This window comes from Macaca nemestrina, chromosome 6, assembly GCF_043159975.1.
Source record: "Macaca nemestrina isolate mMacNem1 chromosome 6, mMacNem.hap1, whole genome shotgun sequence".
Classification (NCBI taxonomy): domain Eukaryota; kingdom Metazoa; phylum Chordata; class Mammalia; order Primates; family Cercopithecidae; genus Macaca; species Macaca nemestrina.
In genome coordinates, this window is record NC_092130.1 from 97210846 (window position 1) to 97232248 (window position 21403).

The window sequence follows — 21403 nt, forward strand, 5'->3', positions numbered from 1 at the left end:
ACACAATGATCCCTTCATGGAATCAACAAACGAGTGAGATCAAACGAATCTTGGCTTGCTGTTCTTTCTCAGAGACAAAGTAACTTTATCCATTGCTGTGCAGAGAATCAGAGTGAAAAACGGGGTTCTAATACAATGGACAAAAAGGAGGAATTGTTTGCATTTTTTGACTAGAGATGATCAAGTTTTGAGCTTCTTTATATATCAGTTCCACTGTAAGACTTGTTCTCCACAGCTGACATCTTAGAGATTGAACTACATAGATCGTAGTTAAATAGTTAATGTTTTACAGAATTTTGAAGCATCGGACTGTGTAAAGAATGTTTTAAAGTTGGTTGTGAAAACCAGATGGTCAAAAGAACCACAACACATGGCCACTCCCAAAGAGCAGAACTTTCCTTCCGTCTTGAACTTTTACATTAAAGAACCAAAGAGATAAAAATTAGTTTTGCAGTCCTGGGACTCTGAGATTAAAGATTAATTATTTCAGTCTGTTGATGCCAACCTAGGGAATAAGACATTGAGGCCTGTATTGATGGGGGATGGCTCTGATGTGGTGTGTCAGCAGTAGACTTAGCAAATGAACAGGGTAGTAATTTGTGGCCAATAAATTTTTTCCTGCTTCAAAAAATTATCTATTGCCAGACTCAGCAGGGATCCAGAGGTTGGAGAGTCAAACCTGCGCTGTGGACTGAACATACCATTGCACTTCCTGGCACTGAGGGGCCTCTTAGTACCTAAATGGAAAACAATTCCATCTCCAACACAGCATTAAACTATCAGCAGGGTTTCCCATGTGGAATTACCCTTTATTTCTAAATTTACTGGACTATAACCACTCAATAGCAAAGAACCCCTTGTATTGTTCTATAACTACTATAAATTTTTGCTTAGACGGCCCCTAATATGTTCGCCTGCAACAAGAAAAATAAAAATGAATCGATTGGCAAGATCTCAAACAGAATAAGCTAATGACAAGCCTTATGTTTTAATAAGCTCGATGTTGGTCTTAATGAAATTGGTGGATGGTCTTTTTTTCCTACATATGGAACTGTCATTGGTTTCTTTGGCTTTTGCAAGGGATTTTTTGAAATGCATTGTTGTTATCAGAAGGAGTCTTTTCTTTTTTCTTTTTTTTTTTTTTTCATTGCAAGGGCCCTAGGATAATCAGGGAAGGGAAAAACATTAATGAGAGGGGATTTGAATGGTAGTGCCTTCTCTCTTCATATCTATGTTTTTCATGGGACAGAGACAACTAAGGATGCACAGTACCACCCAGTTGTCAGGCTATTGAGGGATGCCTCAGTCTATTCAGGACAGCAGTTTTAAAACTAGTGGAAAGAAGAAGACAGGCCTGGGTTTGAATCCTGACTCCATACCCTCACTCCATCATTTCATACTTTGGCCAGATTATTTAACCTTTCTGAGTCTGATTTAGTGGAGATCACTACCTGCCTCATAGGATTGCTGAGAAGGTTCACTGAGAGTAGGCAAGTTCCTAGCCAGCTGAAGGCCCTCAGGGGAACGCCATCCCCCCATCCCTTCTCCCTGTAGCCATATTTATGAGATGACATCACTGTTCCTTAGTGAGACGGCTACTAGGTCTCAGGGTTTCCAGATTTCTGCTGATTTAAGTATTCAACTGTGCTGATGTGATTTATGCAAATGCCAGCTGGGGACGGATGCCATAAAGGGAATGAGTCATTTCAGAGCCTTCATTAGCAGGCTCATCTTGCCTCTGAAAGAGCTGGGTTTTCCTTACTGATGGTAGAAAATGGTGGGAGAGATTACTCTGGGACTCCGGCACTCCTGATACAGGGTTGTTCTCATATAACATCAATGAATTTTCACAGTTAAGGTCCAGGTCTCCCCTAAGTGACGTAAAGCAAGGGTTAACAGCTTAGACTTCGAAATCTGACAAAATGAGGTTTAAATCCTGACTGCTAATATAAGCTAAGTAGCCTCTAAAGTGTCTGTTTTATCTTAGAGTTTTTGTGAGGATTAAATGAGGCAACATACCTAAAGTACTTGGGATAGTGATTGGCACATAGTAAATGCTGAATAAAAGTCTGTGTTTTTGTTTTTGTTTTTTTCTCTCTCCCTCTGTTTTGGCCAGACTTCACCTCTCAGCTATTTTCTAATACCGAAGCCCGCCTTCTAGCAGTTGGCACATTAAAAGAGATGTTGTTTCTTGAACATTTATTATGTTTACACTTCTGTTTAAATGCCTATATCCCACCAAAACCTCCCCACCCGATATTAATTCATTCTTTGATCATTATTTTGTGAAGCCTGTCTTCCACTTGAAAGAAACTATCATCATTGCTCAATCATATAAAATTTCACATCATAACTAAATAAATAGTTGTTGATCATGAAGATAAACAAGAGCTTAAATAATACACTTTATTTAAAGCTGTCCAGAGGTGGCTGGCAAGATGGCTGAATAGGAACAGCTCCAGTCTGCGGCTCCCAGCAAGATCAATGTAGAAGGCAGGTGATTTCTGCATTTCCAACTGAGGTACCCAGTTCATCTCACTGGGACTGGTTAGAGAGTGGGTGCAGCCCATGGAGAGCAAGCAGAAGTAGGGTCACCTGGGAAGTGCAAGGAGTTGAGGAACTCCCTCCCTTAGCCAAGGGAAGCCATAAGGAATAGTGCATTCCAGCCCAGATACTATGCTTTTCCCATGGTCTTCACAACCCACAGACCAGGAGATTCTCTTGGGTGCCTACACCACCAGAGCCCTGGGTTTCAAGCACAAAACTGGGTGGCCATTTGGGCAGGCACTGAGCTAGCTGCAGGAGTTTTTTTCATACTCCAGTGGCTCCTGGAACACCAGCGAGACAGAACCATTCACTCCCCTGGAAAGGGGGCTAAAGCCAGGGAGCCAAGTGGTCTAGCTCAGTGGATCCCACCCCAAAGGAGCCCAGCAAGCTAAGATCCACTGGCTTGAAATTCTTGCTGGCAGAACAGCAGTCTGAAGTTGATCTGGAATGCTTGAGCTTGATGTGGGGAGGGGCGTCCACCATTACTGAGGCTTGGGTAGGTGGTTTTCCCCTCACAGTGTAAACAAAGCTGCCAGGAAGTTCAAACTGGGTGGAGCCCACTGCAGCTCAGCAAAGCCACTCTAGCCAGACTCCCTCTCTAGATTCCTCCTCTCTTGGTAGGGCATCTCTGAAAGAAAGGCAGCAGCCCCAGTCAGGGGCTTATAGATAAAACTCTCATTTCCCTGGAATAGAGCACTTGGGGGAAGGGGCGGTTGTGGGCACAGCTTCAGCAGACTTAAACATTCCTGCCTGCCGGCTCTGAAGAGAGCAACAGATCTCCCAGCACAGCACTCGAGCTCTGCTAAGGGACAGACTGCCTTCTCAAGTGGGTCCCTGACCCCCATATGCTTCCTGACTTGGGATACACTTCCCAGCAGGGGTCTATAGACACCTCATGCAGGAGAGCTCCAGCTGGCATCTGGTGGGTGTCCCTATGGGATGAAGCTTCCAGAGGAAGGAACAGGCAGCAATCTTTGCTGTTCTGTAGCCTCTGCTGGTGATACCCAGGCAAACAGGGTCTGGAGTGGACCTCCAGCAAACTCCAGTAGACCTGCATCAGAGAGGCCTGACTGTTAGAAGGAAAACTAACAAATAGAAAAGAATAGCATCAACATCAACAAAAAGGACGTCCACACAGAAACCCCATCTGAAGGTCACCAACATCAAAAACCAAAGGTAGATAAATTCATGAAGATGAGGGAAAAACCAGTGCAAAGCAAAGAGGCTGAAAATTCCAAAACCCAGAACAGCTCTTCTCCTTTAAAGGATCATAAGTCCTCACCAGCAAGGGAACAAAACTGGATAGAAAATGAGTTTGACTAATTGACAGATGTCGGCTTCAGAAAGTGTGTTATAACAAACTCCTCTGAGCTCAAAGAGCATGTTCTAACCCAATGCAAGGAAGCTAAGAACCTTGAAAAAAGGTTAGAGGAATTGCTAACTAGAATTACCAGTTTTGAGAAGAACATAAATAACCTGATGGACCTGAAAAACACAGCACAAGAACTTCATGAAGCATACACAAGTATCAATAGCCAAATTAATCAAGCGGAAGAAAGGATATCAGAGATTGAAGATCAACTTAATGAAATAAAGCACGAGGACAAGATTAGAGGGAAAAAAAATGAAAAGGAACAAACAAAGCCTCCAAGAAATATGGGACTATGTGAAAAGACCAAACCTATGTTTGATTGGTGAACCTGAAAGTGATGGAAAGAATGGAACCAAGTTGGAAAACACTCTTCAGGATATTATCCAGGAGAACTTCTGCAACCTAGCAAGACAGGACAACACTCAAATTCAGGAAATACAGAGAACACCACAAAGATACTCCTTTAGAAGAGCAACCCCAAGACACATAATTGTCAGATTCACCAAGGCTGAAATGAAGGAAACAATGTTAAGGAGAGCCAGAGAGAAAGGTCGGGTTACCCACAGAGGGAAGCCCATCAGACTAACAGCAGATCTCTTAGCAGAAACCCTACAAGCCAAGAGAGAGTGGGGGCCAATATTCAACATTCTTAAAGAAAAGAATTTTCAACCCAGAATTTCATATCCAACCAAACTAAGCTTCATAAGTGAAGGAGAAATAAAATCCTTTCCAGACAAGCAAATGCTGTTTGTCACCACCAGGCCTGCCTTACAAGAGCTCCTGAAGGAAGCACTAAATATGGAAAGGAAAAACCGGTACCAGCCACTGCAAAGACATACCAAACTGTAAAGACCATCAACACTATAAAGAAACTACCTCAACCAACGGGCAAAAGAACCAGCTGGCATCATAATGACAGGATCAAATTCACACATAACAATATTAACCTTAAACGTAAACAGGCTAAATGCCCCAGTTAAAAGACACAGACTGGCACATTGGATAAAGAGTCAAGACCCATTGATGTGCTGTATTCAGGAGACCATCTCACACACAAAGACACACATAGGCTCAAAATAAAGGGATGGAGGAATATTTACCAAGCAAATGGAAAGCAAAAACAAAACAAAACAAAACAAAAAAACAAAAAGCAGGGATTGCCATCCTAGTCTCTGATAACACAGACTTGAAACCAACAAAGATCAAAAAAGACAAAGAAGGGCATTACATAATGGCAAAGGGATCAATGCAACAAGAAGAGCTAACTACCCTAAATATATACGCACCCAGTATATGAGCACCCAGATTCATAAAGCAAGTTCTTAGAGACCTACAAAGAGACTTAGACTCCCACACAATAATAGTGGGAGACTTTAATACCCCACTGTCAATATTAAACAGATCAATGAAACAGAAAATTAACAAGGATATTCAGGACTTAAACTCAGTTCTGGACCAAGTGGACCTAATAGACATCTACAGAACTCTCCACCCCAAATCAACAGAACATACATTCTTCTTAGCACTACACTGCACTTATTCTAAAATTGACCACATAATTGGAAGTAAAACACTCCTCAGCAAATGTAAAAGAATGGAAATCATAACAAACAGTCTCTCAGACCACAGTGCAATCAAATTAGAATTCAGGATTAAGAAACTCACTCAAAACCACACAACTGCATGGAAACTAAACAACCTGCTCCTGAATAGCTACTGGGTAAATAATGAAATTAAGTTAGAAATAAATAACTTCTTTGAAACCAATGAGAACAAAGACACAATGTACCAGAATCTCTGGGACACAGCTAAAGCAGTGTTTAGAGGGAAATTTACAGCACTAAATGCCCACAAGAGAAAGTGGGAAAGATCTAAAACTGACACCCTAACATCACAATTAAAAGAACAAGAGAAGCAAGAGCAAACAAATTCAAAAGCTAGCAGAAGGCAAGAAATAACTAAGATCAGAGCAGAACTGAATGAGATAGAGACATTAAAAAAACCCTTCAAAAAAATCAATGAATCCAGGATCTGGTCTTTTTCGAAAGGTTAACAAAATAGACCACTAGCCAGACTAATAAAGAAGTAAAGAGACAAGAATCGAATAGACACAATAAAAAATGATAAAGGGGATATCACCACTGATCCCACAGAAATACAAATTACCATCAGAGAATACTATACACACCTCTACGCAAATAAACTAGAAAATCTAGAAGAAATGGATAAATTCCTGGACACATACACCCTCCCATGACTAAACCAGGAAGAAGTCAAATCCCTGAATAGACCAATAACAAGTTCTGAAATTGAGACAGCAATGAATATACTACCAACCAAAAAAAGCCCAGGACCAGACAGATTCACAGCAGAATTCTACCAGAGGTAGAAAGAGGAGATGGCACCATTCCTTCTGAAACTATTCCAAACAACAGAAAAAGAGGGACTCCTCCCTAACTCATCTTATGAGGCCAGCATCATCCTGATACCAAAACCTGGCAGAGATACATCAAAAAAAGAAAATTTCAGGTCAATATCCCTGATGAACATCTATGCGAAAATCCTCAATAAAATACTGGCAAACCGAATCTGGCAGCACATCAAAAAGCTTATCCACCATGATCAAGTCAGCTTCATTCCTGGGATGCAGGGCTGATTCAAAATATGCAAATCAATAAACATAATCCATCACATAAACAGAACCAATGACATTAACCACATGATTATCTCAATAGATGCAGAAAAGGCCTTCAATAAAATTCAACACCCCTTCATGCTAAAAACTCTCAATAAACTAGGCATTCATGGAATGTATCTCAATAAATAAGAGCTATTTACGACAAACCTACAGCCAATATCATACTGAATGAGCAAAAGCTAGAAGCACCAGGCACAGTGGCTCATGCCTGTAATCCCAGCATTTTGGGAGGCCAAGGAGGTCGAATCACAAGGTTAGGAGATTGAGACCATCCTGGCTAACATGGTGAAACCCCGTCTCTACTAAAAATACACAAAAAAATTAGCCGGGCTTGGTGGCATGCACCTGTAATCCCAGCTACTCAAGAGGCTGAGGCAGAAGAATCGCTTGAACCTGGGAGGCAGAGGTTGCAATGAGCCGAGATTGCACCACTGCACTCCAGCTTGGGTGACAGAGCGAGACTCCGTCTCAAAAATAAAAAAAATAAACTGGAAACATTCCCTTTGAAAACCCACACAAGACAAGGATGCCCTCTCTCACCACTCCTATTCAACATAGTATTGGAAGTTCTGGCCAGGGCAATCAGGCAAGAGAAAGAAAAAAAGGTACTCAAATAGGAAGAGAGGAAGTTAAATTGTCTGTGTTTGCAGATGACACGATTGTATATTTAGAAAACCCCATCATCTCAGCCTAAAATCTCCTTAAGCTGATAAGCAACTTCAGCAAAGTCTCAGGATACCAAATCACTGTGCAAAAATCACAAGCATTCCTATACAACAATAATAGACCAACAGAGAGCCAAATAATGAGTGAATGCCCATTCACAATTGCTACAAAGAGAATTAAATACCTAGGAATACAACTTACAAGGGATATGAGGGACCTCTTCAAGGAGAACTACAAACCACTGCTCAAGGAAATAAGAAAGAACACAAACAAATGGAAATACATTCCATGCTCATGGATAGGTAGAATCAATATCATGAAAATGGCTATACTGCCCAAAGTAATTTATAGATTCAATGCTATCCCCACCAAGCTACCATGGACTTTCTTCACAGAATTAGGAAAAACTACTTCAAATTTCATATGGAACCAAAAAAGAGCCTGCATAGCCAAGACAATCCTAAGTATAAAGAACAAAGCTGGAGGCATCACGGTACCTGACTGCAAACTATACTACAAGGCTACAGTAACCAAAACAGCATGCTACTGGTACCTAAACAGATATGTAGACCAATGGAACAAAACAGAGGCCTCAGAAATAACACCACACATCTACAACCATCTGATCTTTAACAAACCTGACAAGAACAAGCAATGGGGAAAGGATTCCCTATTGAATAAATGGTGTTGGAAAAACTGGCTAGCCATATGCAGAAAACTGAAACTGGACCCCTTTCTTACAGCTTATACGAAAATTAACTCAAGATGGATTAAAGACTTAAACATAAAAACTAAAACCATAAAAACCCTAGAAGAAAACCTAGGCAATACCATTCAGGACATAGGCATGGGCAAAGACGTCATGACTAAAACACTAAAAGCAATGGCAACAAAAGCCAAAATCCACAAATGGAATCTAATTAAACTAAAGAGCTTCCGCACAGCAAAAGAAACTATCATTAAAGTGAACAGGCAGCCTACAGAATGGGAAAAAATTTTTGCAATTTATCCATCTGACAAAGGGCTAATATCCAGAATCTACAAGGAACTTCAACAAATTTACAAGAAAAAAACAACCCCATCAAAAAGTGGGCAAAGGATATGAACAGACACTTCTCAAAAGAAGACATTTATGTGACCAAGAAACATATGAAAGAAAGCTCATCATCACTGGTCATTAGAGAAATGCAAATCAAAATCACGATGAGATACCATCTCACACCAGTTAGAATGGCAGTCATTAAAAAGTCAGGAAACAACAGATGCTGGAGAGGATGTGGAGAAACAGGAACACTTTTACACTGTCAGTGGGAGTGCAAATTAGTTCAACCATTGTGGAAGACAGTGTGGCGATTCCTCAAGGATCTAGAACCAGAAATACCATTTGACTCAGCAATCCCATTACTGGGTATATACCCAAAGGATTATAAATCATTCTACTATAAAGACACATGCACACGTATGTTTATTGCAGCACTCTTCACAATAGCAAAGACTTGGAACCAACCCAAATGATAGGCTGGATAAAGAAAATGTGGCACTTATACACCATGGAATACAATGCAGCCATAAAAAAGGATTGATTTCATGTCATTTGCAGGGACACAGATGAAGCTGGAAGCCATCATTCTCAGCAAACTAACACAGGAAGAGAAAACCAAACACCTCATGTTCTCACGCATAAGTGGGAGTTGAACAATGAGAACACATGCACACAGGAAGGGGAACATCACACACCGGGGCCTTTTTGGGGGGTGGAGGGGTAGGGGAGGGATAGAATGAGGAGAAATACCTAATATAGATGATGGGTTAGTGGGTGCAGCAAACCACCATGGCACGTGTATACCTATGTAACAAACCTGCATGTTCTGCACATGTATCCCAGAACTTAAAGTATAATTTAAAAAAAAGCTCTCTAGTTTCATACCATTATTCCTAAGTTCCATATCCTACCAAAGTAGTTTATCTCAATAAGCTTGGTTTCAAAGAAAAACTAAAAACCTCTCTATCAAAATATGAATATTAAGAATGATCTGAATATTCATCATGATACCTGAAGCTGCTCCACAGCAAGGAGGTGGGAGGCTAAGAAAACACCACCTTGGTAGATAAGTTAACATTTACCAAATGCCTAATGGATGCACAGCCGCTTATTGACGAATGTCAGCTTCAGCATCTTAGTGAGAGAGCGTCACATTTCTTTTTTCCTAGAAGAATCTCTTTACATATTTCATGCTTTTGGAGAGGCAGGTATGTCTCCATGATAATATATATGTAATTAGCTACTTTATGTTACCAATATATCATGGAGACATTCGGATTTACATTATACACAAGCTCACTATTAGTTTCCTGAGTTAGATGGTACGGATTCTGATATAGCTAGTAAAAAACCCATAAAACATGCATAAATCCTGCCTAATGACTGAAGTTAAATACACCTCAAAGAATGTTCTATCATTAAAATTCACATACATTTTTCTTACAAGGGAGTTATTCTGCATTGTAGCATGTGTTTTATTACAAACTTGGAGTTCATTGATGAACCATGATAGAGCTGCAAATCAAGTCAGCGGCTTCATTAGCTCAGCAGGATTTTAGGCTACATTTCTCCCTTGGTGAGCAGAAGCCAGAGGGTAGTTTAGGGCCAGGAGCTTGGTTCCTGGGCTCTGGGCAGTCTCTCCCATGGAGAGGGCCCCTTACCTGAGGCCCTCGCCCTCAGAAGAGTGCTGTCTGCAGTACTCCAGAGTGTAGGTCTCCGTGGCCTCTGGGGTGGTGGGCCGCCATCGGATAGTGGCTGTGTTCCAACACACGGTACAGTCCTCAGCCCGGATCACAGGGGTGGAGGGTGCTGCAGAAAGAGAGTCAGGACAGTCGTGGAGCAATGCCAGCTTGCTTTCCTGGGATCTGAGAAGCACGTGGTCTTCCATGGCTTCAGCATGATTCTGTTTTTAATTTTTTTTTTTATCAGAAAATGAATTATGTTTTAAAAACCCAAAAGGGATCAAATATAGATGGTGAAGTCTCTCTCCCTTCTCTGCCTTCCACATTGCCCAGTTCTCACCCATCCCCAAACAGCCCCTAATAGTAGCTTCCTATAAATCCCACCAGACTTTCTTTATACATATACAAGCAAATCAAAATAAAGATTCTTTCCCCTGTCCCAGTACAAACAAGTTAGCGACGATCTTGTCCTCAGTAAGTGCTCAGTAGAGGCTTGTTTTAAAAGGCAAGAGGAAAGGATAAAGGGTAGGAGTAAACCATCTCTTCCCCTGAGGCAGGTTGCCATTATCTTAAAGGCAGTGCAGCCTTGGTTTAGGCTTCATACCCTGTGAAAAGATTTCATCCTGAGAATGCATTTACAGTTAAATACCACTGCTTAAAACCTTTTGGGGGTTCCCAGCACCCACACACAGCCCAAGCTTCTTACTTTGCAAACATGGCCTCTCTATGTTAGCCTTTCTCATCTTGTCTTTCCTTTGCTTAAGTCTAAGAAATAATCCTAAACTTCTTAGAGTGTCCTGCACACTCCATACTGTTTCTCGCCTTGATGCCTCTGCTCATGTCTTTTTCAAGTGGAATATCCTTCTTTAACGCATTACTTCCTATTGATCCTTTAAAGCACTTTCTGCAGGCATCAGTTCTAGGAAGCAGTTCTGATCCTGCCCCTGCCCCAGGCCAACTTGAGTGCCCCTCTGGAGTGCTCTCATAATAACCTGTGTATATCTGGATATGGCCCTTACCACACATTTTCTATGATCTTCTGTTTTTCCATCTCCCCCCCTGAGCATGAGCTTCTTGAGAACAGGACCCCAGTCTTATTCATCATTGTATAACCAGCACTTGGCACAACACTCAACACACAATAGGTGCTTAATAAACACTTACTGGCTGATCTCAAGAGTCCGTGAAGAATTGAGCTTTGTCTTCTGACACCCTTAGCATCCATAAGTGTTAACACTTATGCTAGCACCCTTAGCATCCATCTCCTTACCTGTCCTAAAGATTGCCCTTTCACTGGGCAGGCTACATCCAGTGAAGTTCACAGCCATCACCCACACTTGATAGCATCGGTCAGGTTCCAGATCTTCAAAAATGCAGTAGCTTTCTTTCACTGTCAGTCTGTATTCTTCTACCAACTCTAGCATAAGACACAATTAAAATCTAAGATGTCTTCCAAAGTTAATTAAAAGTTATAGTTATTGGAAAAAGTCATCTATGATTTTCTTTCAGTGGAAAACTCAAACTGATAACCTTACAGATACCATTATGTGAAAACCAGCTCCTTAGAATACATATGAAAGCAACAGCATTCTGAAAAGAGATACTTAGGATGACATAGTACTACTTGTTAACACTTATCAGAAAATAAGAGCATATTAGTAAGATTCTGAGCTTCATATACCACAATTAAAGTAACTTATTTCAGTAGCGAATATTAAAATTACATAAAGTATATGTTAGCTTAAATCTCAGTAACACATTCTCAAGAAAAACTTAAGAATCACTGCCAATATTTCAGAAGAGTATGTCCTAAAAAAAGGACAACTTCATGGTTTTTAAACATCTTTACAGATTAGTAAACTATTTTGGTATTCAGTATGACCTTCCAGGTTTCAAATCCTGGTTCCTTCTCATGAATTCCAGAATTCTTTCCACTAGAGATTTCCACAATTTATAGAAATACTTAAATAACTTTGGTAGGTCATAAGCTACTCTAAGAAGTAACTTTGTCCAATTAAGACATTTTTCTTCTAAAATTTTAAAAATTATTTTACTTTGAATATTTTAACAATAAACATTATTCAATATCATTCTGAACAAACCTACCAATTTGGGCCAATTTGATTATTCTTACTGAAATTTTATCTCCTTTAAAACATATGGTTTTCTGTGTAAATTTTGCCTATGGTAATTTCAGTTATCCCCCTCTTATTACTCTTGAATGTCACATCTTCAAAACTTTTCCACTTAAGAACCCAGACTGTTTCTTTAGAAGAAAATCGGGAGCTCTTCAACTTAGCAGGTCTCTCAACTGCCTCTCTCCTTTCCAATGAGCTGTACTTTCTGGACAGAAAGTTCAGTTTAAAGAACGTCATAAGGACTTGTACACTGAAGAATATTTCCCCCATAACCCAGAATCTGTGTCTGCGTTTTCACTGGAATCATTCTTTTAGGCAAGGTCCTATGATACGGTTTGGTTCTGTGTCCCCACCCAGATCTCATGTTGAATTGTAATTCCCAGTATTGGAGGAAGAGCCTGGTGGGAGGTGATTGAATCATGGGGGTGGACTTCTCCCTTGCTCTTCTCATAAATGAGTTCTCAAGAGATCTGGTTGTCTGAAAGTGTGTAGCACCTCCTGCTTTATTCTCTCTCTCTTCCCTGCCAGCCATGGGAAGATGTGCTTGTTTCCCCTTCACCTTCTGCCATGATTCTAAGTTTCCTAAGGCCTCCCCTGCCATGCTTCCTGTACACCTTGTGGAACTGTGAGCCAATTAAACCTCTTCTTCATAAATTGCCCAGTCCTAGGTATGTCTTTATAGCAGTGTGAGCATGAACTAATACATCCTATTACCCTAGCACTCCCTTTAACAATGCACATAACATATGTGACTAGAGACCCTACTAAACATGGCACGGTATCACAGACTAGATTATCAGATTAGCTAACTGTTATTAACACAGTTCAGGGCACAGAAACAATGAGACACAGGATAGGGAAGTGTTTGGAGTAAAAAAAAAGTACTCCAAGCAATAGCTATTTGATAAGAAGGGTCTCGGAGAGCCATGGTGTTTCAGAAAGCAGCTAGAAATAGATGGAGATGAAGTATGGTGTAAGAAAACACACACAGAGACAAACAAAAGAATAAACTTCAGAGCTTGAAAGATGTGTGTTTGACCCCTGCCCCTGTCATGCACAAGTTACAAGGCCTTGAGCAAACTACTTAACCTCACATCAGTTTTCTCACTTGCAAACAGGGATAGTAACATTTACTTGGTTGTGCTGTAACAGGCGTGTGGAAATAGGTCAATAAAACACGAGTCATTACATTACAGATTTAGATTTAGCCAACTTTACAGCGTGCCTATAATTGCTTTTTTAAACTTTTTTCTAAATTAATTATCACATGACATTTCAAAAGACTTAAATATTAGTAATAGTATAATATATTACCATTCATTCCTGATTACAAATTGGGCACCTGAGTTAGGACGCCAAGCCTGCCACATGCTCATCTGGTTTCCATAGTATGTGGGTCTGTCTTCAACAAGCAACACAGAACGGCAGCACTCCCAGCTCTGATTCATCAGGAAGCACAACCTCAAACTGCCTGGCTTCCAGGGCTTATGAGAAGTCCTTCTGAGCCGAGAGATACTTACAGAGGCTCAGCTATAAGACATACCATCCATTCACCCTACTAAGCACTTTCATTTCTATCCACACATTAACTGGGGACACAGGAAGACTCCACCATACCTAGGCCCATGCCTTGGGAACTGTGAACACTGAATGAACCTTGTGGCTTGTTGGTGGCTTTTAGCAAAGACAGACCTGAGAAACTGCCACCCATGACATCTCATGCTTCATCTGCATTCAGACCATTGTGGATCACACTGTCCTCTCTATGGCTTCTTCCCTAAAAGTGGAACACGTGACACTGTCTTTCAGGCTTTTGTACCGATTAAAACTTTATTTTCCTTGAAACTCTGGTATGTTACCTCCTTTCTGAAAATGAGAACCACTTCATTGCGCCTGTTATTCTGAGAGCTCAAAGCCAAATGTGAATCTCAATTACAATATTCGTGTTGACTATAATAATATGTATGCCATTTTGTTTTCCTTGATCTCGATTCCCAAATTTTGCTTCTGTAGTTATTATTTCATTATACAGTTGTTGGGGTTTTGTTGTTGTTTTGTAAGCGGCTATAAATGCTTTGTGGGAAGAGTCACAATACAGGTATATGTTTAAATACTTCACATGAAGATGCCTGAATATGCGTATGCATTTGTATTTGTGTTAGCAATCCTACCATTTACTTCTTGGTCATCTTGTGGCTCCTCCATGCAGTAAACCTGAAATGAATCAATGACATCATCCTTGTTCATGCTCCAATAAACTGCAATCGTTGTGCTGGTGGCAGAATTTGGTTCCTGAGGTTCTAATCTAGGAGGCTGAGGAACTGGAATATAAACAAGATTTATTGTAACTAATGCTGTTTTTATTAATTTGTTGGGCAAACGTTACTTATGCTTGTTGAAAAAAATTCAAACAATATAGAAATATATGGTATAAAAGTAGAAGAGCTTCCTTGTTCCCCCGAACTCCCAACCCCAATTATATTTTTTCATTTTTTCATTTTTTTAATTTATTTATTTTTAAGACGGAGTCTCACTCTGTCATCCAGGCTGGAGTGCAGTGGCGCGATCTCAGCTCACCGCAACCTTTGCCTCCCAGCTTCAAGCGATTCTCCTGCCTCAGCCTCCCAAGTTGCTGGGATTACAGGTGCCCATCACCATGCCTGGCTAATTTTTGTATTTTTAGTAGAGACGGGGTTTTACCATCTTGGTTAGGATGGTCTCGAACTTCTGACCTCAGGTGAACTGCCCACCTCAGCCTCCCAAAGTGTTGGAATTATAGTCATGAGTCACTGCACCTGGCCGGTTTTCTTTTATTTTATTTTTTGAGATGGAGTCTTGCTCTATCACCCACGCCGGAGTGCGGTGGTGCAATCTCAGCTCACTGCGACCTCCACCTCCCGGATTCAAGCAATTCTCCTGCCTCAGTCTCCTGAGTAGCTGGGATTACAGGCATGCACCATCATACCTGGCTAATTTTTGTATTTTTAGTAGAGGTGGGGTTTCACTATGTTGGTCAGGCTGTTCTTGAACTCCTGGCCTCAAGGATTCCACCCACCTCAGCCTCCCAAAGTGCTGGGATTACAGGCGTAAGCCACCGTGGCAGCCATATTCTTTAGATGTAATTACTGTTGCAGTTGAATGTGTGTCCCTCAGCAATGTTTCCTATGCTTTTGTACATGTGCATATATATGATACACACAGAAATAAACAAAAATGTATTACAAAATGGGATCACTTGAGAATACTCTTCTATAGTCCTATAGTTGGAGCAATAAACTCATGTAGGTTAGAGGAGGCAACAACTGACTTGCTTATCCTTCAAAACAAAACACATGCTTTGCTAGATGACCAAGGTTGTATCATTCTGTATCAATATAGATTCTATATTCACAACAGAGGCAAATGAAACCCTTTTAAGATATCGTTGGTATGTCTTCTAGCCTGAAAAATACTTGCAAAAATAAAATATCAAAATACACTTTCTGAAATGACCATCCCATTTTGTCTTTCCAATATGGCTACGCCTATCAATTTTTAAATTATTAACTTTTTAAAAATTAAACAAAATATAAAAACTATAGAAAAAGTAGCCTACTGATTCAGCGTACATTTTAGACATCTAGTATAACTCTGTTGTTCTGAATTTTACTGACAACAAAATCCTTGAATGTTTTCCTAGAAACTTGTAAAGTTCATGATTATGCATACAAATATTAATGGTATATGCAACGCCATAAATCAAGCTTCTATGCAATTCTCCCCCAAAACTTATGACACAAAATCTTTGAACATATTTTACAAATTAGAGAAAAAGATTATTCCCATAGTTGAAAAGATAGCATGCTTTTTTCTTTTTTTTTTGAGGTGGAGTCTTGCTCTGTCGCCCAGGCTGGAGTACAGTGGTGCGATCTTGGCTCACTGCAACCTCCACCTCCCAGGTTCAAGCAATCCTCCTGCCCCAGCCTCCCTGGTAGCTGGGATTACAGGAGCCCACCACCACGCCCAGCTCATTTTTTTTTGTATTTTTAGTAGAGACAGGGTTTCACCGTGTTGGCCAGGCTGGTCTCGAACTCCTTGACCTCAGGTGATCCGCTCGCCTCGGCCTCCCAAAGTGCTGGGATTACAGGCATGAGCCGCCGTGCCCAGCCCAATAGCATGTTTTTACATTTATTTTTTGTGGTTATTTTTTTCCAGTCAACAATTTCCTGAGAGATAAGTTTACTGAAATATTAATAATACGGGCCAAATTTTATGAGATTACTAAAAGTGGACACCAAAGGAAAAGAAAACTAAAGGTCAGTTCAGTGAGAAGGTAAAAATGAGAAAAACATAAATGGTTCTAAAGAATGTAACAAAAAGAGACAAACTGGGAAGATGCAATAGCAATAAAGAGCTGAAGAAACACACAGTTGTGAAAAACGAGAAGCAGAAGGGGAGAAGGGTCAAGTTCATGGACTTCAGTGCAGAGTGGCTGGCCCAAGGTCAAACACCAGATCCGCCCCTGTGTTACCTTAGCCTCAGTTTCCCCATCTTTAAAATGAGAAAACATTTTAAAGCATTACCTCCCAGGAGCGTTATAAGAAGCAAATAATATCTATCAAGTGCTTAGCAAAGTGGCTGACAGGTAACCAGCGCTAACATTCAGAAAGCAAAGGGGCCTTGGCAGGAGCACAGGAAACAGAGGGGCGAGGCAGGAAGCTCCTGAAGATGAGGGCTGAACGAGGGACCCACCATCTGGAAAGCCACAGAGGCCACAGAGGTAAGACCTGTGGAGCAAACTGCATGCTGAGGCAGAGGTCGCTGGTGAGAGCGCCTCCCCAGGGACTGATCACAGGTCAGAGACCCTCATACTATCTTGGAATTTATTGCTCGTCTTCCCAGCAGGAAATGGATGTCACATTCTAAATGAGTCTGTCCAGATCAATGTAGTTCAGTAAATTTTCATGCTCCCCAGGTCTATAAAAGGACCAAGTGGAATGTTTCAACGATTGTCGATCATCTTTGAAGCAATATTTCAGAATTACTTGAGGCGTGAACAATGAAAATGCTCCCCCTTTTACCCTATGAATTATACATGGAGCTGTATCTGCTTTTTAAAAATGAAAACATCTTTCACATTTCTCTCTCTCTTTCTCGGGTAAATTAACAAACTTAAAAACTGATTAATTGATCCAAGAAAATCACTTAATTTTAAAGAAAAAGCAAAGTACGTAAGTTAGAAATTTTGTTTTAATGTGCTCCTTCCCCCAAAAGCATTAAAGTTAAAACACCTTTTTTCAGAAACAGGAAATACTTTTACTTTTCAAAGAATTCTAAAATGAAAAGGGAATAAGAATATTCCATAGATATAATCTAATAATAATGGCTGAATTTACAATTCTTATGTGGTAGAACAACATCAGAGACCCGGAGTTTAGCAACTATGTTTACACTTTCACAGTAATAAACTTGAGTAAGTGCGATGCCGGCCAGGCGCGGTGGCTCACGCCTGTAATCCCAGCACTTTGGGAGGCCGAGCAGGGCAGATCACTGGAGGTCAGAGGTAGAAGACCAACCTGGCCAATGGAGCAAAACCCCATGTCTACTAAAAATACAACAATTAGCTGGGCATGGTGATGCGTGCCTGTAATCCCAGGTACTGGGGAGGCTGAGGCATAAGAATGGCTTGAACCTGGGAGGCGGAGGTTGCAGTGAGCCGAGATGGTGCCACTGCACTTCAGCCTGGGTGACAGAGTGAGACTCTGTCTGAAAAAAAAAAAAAAGGTATGATACCAAAAAATACCAAAATGAAAGTTTAGGGCTTCATTATAAGAGGCTAAGGAATTGGGTAGAAGAATCACTCCCCTGCCTGATGAAATGTGCCCAAAAAGAGCCGCCACATTTGGGGAGTTAAGCATTAACCAAACTGGACTTCGGAATCTGTGGTCAGATACAGATTTCCACTCAACCTGGCCTTTGGAACGTCCTCAGGAGAACAGCATTATTCACAATAGCCAAAAAGTGGAAGCCACCCAAGTATCCACCAATGGATGAATAGATAATGTAAACGCTGTTTGTACATACAATGGAATATAAGTCAGCCTTAAAGAGGAGGAGAAGTTTCACACGTTACAACATGGTAAGCCTTGAGGATATTACTCTAAGCTAAAGCCGTCACAAAAAGAGAAATACCATATGATTCCACTTAGATGAGGTACTTAGAATAATCAAATTCACAGAAACAGAAAAATGGTGGCTGCCAGGAGCCAGGGGAAGGGGAGAATATGGAGAGTTAGTGTTTAATGGATATAGAGCTTCTGTTTTGCAAGATGAAGAGTTCTGGAGAGGATGGCAGTGATGGTTGTAACACAATGTGAATGTCCTTAATGCCACTAAACTGTACAATTAAAAATGGGCAAGATGGTAAATTTTAAGTTATGTGTATTTTACCGCAATTAAAAAAAAATCCCCAGGTGCCAGCATCCAGGAAGCCTAGATTCATGTTTGTTTATCCACTATCTGTTTCTCTCACCTTTCTCAGCAGCACTCTGCCTTTTCACTGTGGGGCAGACTCTGAAGCCAAACTCCCCTGCCACACACACCCCAACCGGTTGTGTTGTCTTGAAAATAGAACATTTTTCTATTCCTCTCTTTCCTCACCTTTCTTCCCCTGTCAAATGGGAATAACAAAACCTACCTCCTTGGGTTGTGGTGAGATTAGATGATTTGATGTGCTTAACGGTTCCCACAATGCCAGCCATTGTGTAAGCATGGAATAAATCGGATGGGCTGCTACTTCTCATTGGAAAACTCACATCCTTTTCTCATTACATCTGCTTAGTTTAGGTAGGGGGTCATCAGATCAACTTTTCAGGTAACAGGTGAGGACTTCCGAGAGGTGTCACAAAATGAACAAAAACTATTTAGCAGCAAGTCAACACCCTGGGCTCCAATTTTGTGAAACAGATGCACAAAGTAACATTTATGGCTCTGAGATCAGTCTCTCCATAAAAGGCTTCGAACCACAGGGACTGCCACTTGTACTTGCTGAGTTAATTGTTAACACTTTGTGACATTTTAACTCTGTGACCTCTAAAGTATATTAAATGTCCTCTAAATGCCCATTAAGTATTGAAAAGCATATCCTCCTAAATGAACAATGGCATATAATGAATCCCTTAAAAGCAAAAGACCAGCTCTGTTAATCAAACTTTCTTAGTTTGCAATCACTGCCCTGGTCTGATCCCTCTTAAAGACATTACAAGAAAACACTTTGTTTTGAGACATTTCTAGAGAAAATCCATTAAGATCAATGATCGAGTTTTTAATTTTATAAAGGGCTGGTGGAGTTTTGGGTTTTTGTGTGTTGTGTGGTGTTGTGTTGTTTCTGTCTTTTAGACAGTAGCCTTTTTAGTAGTTACTGAACTAAAACTCTTGATACAGGAATGAAAGTTAATCATCAATTTAAACACAACAGCCATCATTTTTGTTTTTGTTTTTTGGGCTTTTTTTTTCTTTTTTTTTTTTTTTTTTTTTTTTTTTTAGAAATGGGCTGGATTTGAACCCCTAGGCTCAAGTGATCCTCCCACCTCAGCCTCCCGAATGGCTGTAATCTTTGAGGTGATTTTGGAAGACGATAGCATCTTTTAAGGAGGACATCTGAGCACGTTGTACAGTAAGAAAAACTTGGTAATTTCACTGAAACATGGCAGCTTTGAAAAATCTAAATAAGTTTCATTGTCCTGTTTGTTAAAATAGCACATTAAAAAATATTGTGAAGAGCTGGCAGGATGCTTCTGACAGCTGAGTGGGAGGCTCCTGGCTACAGACCATGGTGCTGAGCTGATAGTTCTCTAAGCTCATCTGTTTAGTTTGAAAAAAGGGGAAAAGAACTGAATTGAAAAGGGGAAAACCACTCATAAAGAGAAATCTGTTTGACACATAGAAAAACATTTGACTTCTTTTTCTTCTATACCTGGCTGCTGGTATGAGGCAAACAACTCTCAAGAAGAGAGGGAGAGAAATCCTATTTTTAAATTTAAAAAAAAAAAAAAAAAAGAGGAGACCCTTTGGTTCCATGGCTCCTTCCACCTCCTCAATCTCCAAGCAAGTCATAAAGCTTCAGATGGAAATGCACAGAAATGAGATGCTCGTCTCATGCTCAATTTCAGAGTCTAGCTGTAACATTTTACAACTAATACTTTTGTTTTTCCAGTTACATGTCTTTGCATGCAAAATCTTTTGTATATATCATTACATACAAAACAAACAAGCAAAAACTGCCATATTTCATCTAGGTAATTAATATATTAAAATGCTTACCAGCCACTTGTTTTAACATCTGGTCACTTCTTGCCGAGCTGTCATCATAATGTTCAAAAAGGGAAAACGCAGCAGGCATTTTCTCTAAAGAAGCAGTGCTCTCCATTGCAGAAAGCAACCTATCAGGGGAATAGAGCTCTACATAAGTCAAAAAATTATTAACATACGGAATGAAAGTGAAAAACAGTTGTTCAAAATGAAGCTGGTGTTGGTAGTGGTGGTTTGCATAAGGCAGGGCCTCTCACTCTATCCAAAAAAGGATTTAAAGCTTTAAAGTCTTGAAATATATGTCTAAAATCTATTCTTAGGCAACTGGTAATATTGGAAATTTCATTCCTATATCCTCTAGTTAGAAAAGATTCTATCAAGCAATACAGTCTTAAGTGTTTTACCTATAAAGTTGGTCCTAAAAATTACTTCATTTTAGTGATTATTTTCTTTATTTCCTAAAGAGAAAGGATTTATATCCAAAGCTTTTCATACCCACTGAGGTTTCAAAGGATAAAAATGCTGAGAGCATATCCAGAAACTTATACACTGTAGATGTCTTTGTTCTCAAACCTCAATATTAAGCTTCAAATCATTTTTTCATTCAAAACATGTTTACCTACTATGTCCCAGGCATTGTGCTAGGTACTGGGGAAAGAGCAATGAGAGAGGATAAAGCCTACCATTCATAAAAGACTAAACAAACCACAGTTTATAAATCAACAGCTTTATGGAACTCAACACCCTCATTAGTTGGAATGCCAACTGATGCTAAGTCTGAGTATTTGTATCCAGATGAAATGTGGATTTAAACAAACAGCGACAAAAAGGTTAACTCTGAAGGGGAAAGAGGAAACAGAGAGTTTGCACAAGAATTTATTTTTAGCATGAGAGGCCTCCAAGTAGATTAGCAGCTCTCCTCTGTTCACCTCTCTCACACAGGACTGGAATTCTCTTCCAGCAACTCAG

The 21403-nt window shown here is 40.3% G+C and overlaps 1 protein-coding gene across 2 annotated transcripts in view; it reads right to left on the minus strand.

Annotated features, from left to right (window-relative positions):
* Positions 1-21403, minus strand: part of LOC105475083 (cardiomyopathy associated 5) — a 103660-nt gene that overhangs the window by 20014 nt on the left and 62243 nt on the right. The window contains exons 6-9 of one of the 2 annotated variants that reach the window (XM_011730065.2): positions 20447-20565; positions 14317-14466; positions 11278-11424; positions 9987-10134 (exon numbers count right to left, since the gene is read on the minus strand). In XM_011730065.2, coding sequence (XP_011728367.2) covers positions 9987-10134; positions 11278-11424; positions 14317-14466; positions 20447-20565 — 564 coding nt within the window. The remainder of the gene's footprint in view (positions 1-9986; positions 10135-11277; positions 11425-14316; positions 14467-20446; positions 20566-21403) is intronic. The other variant, XM_071098762.1, reaches the window with a different exon arrangement.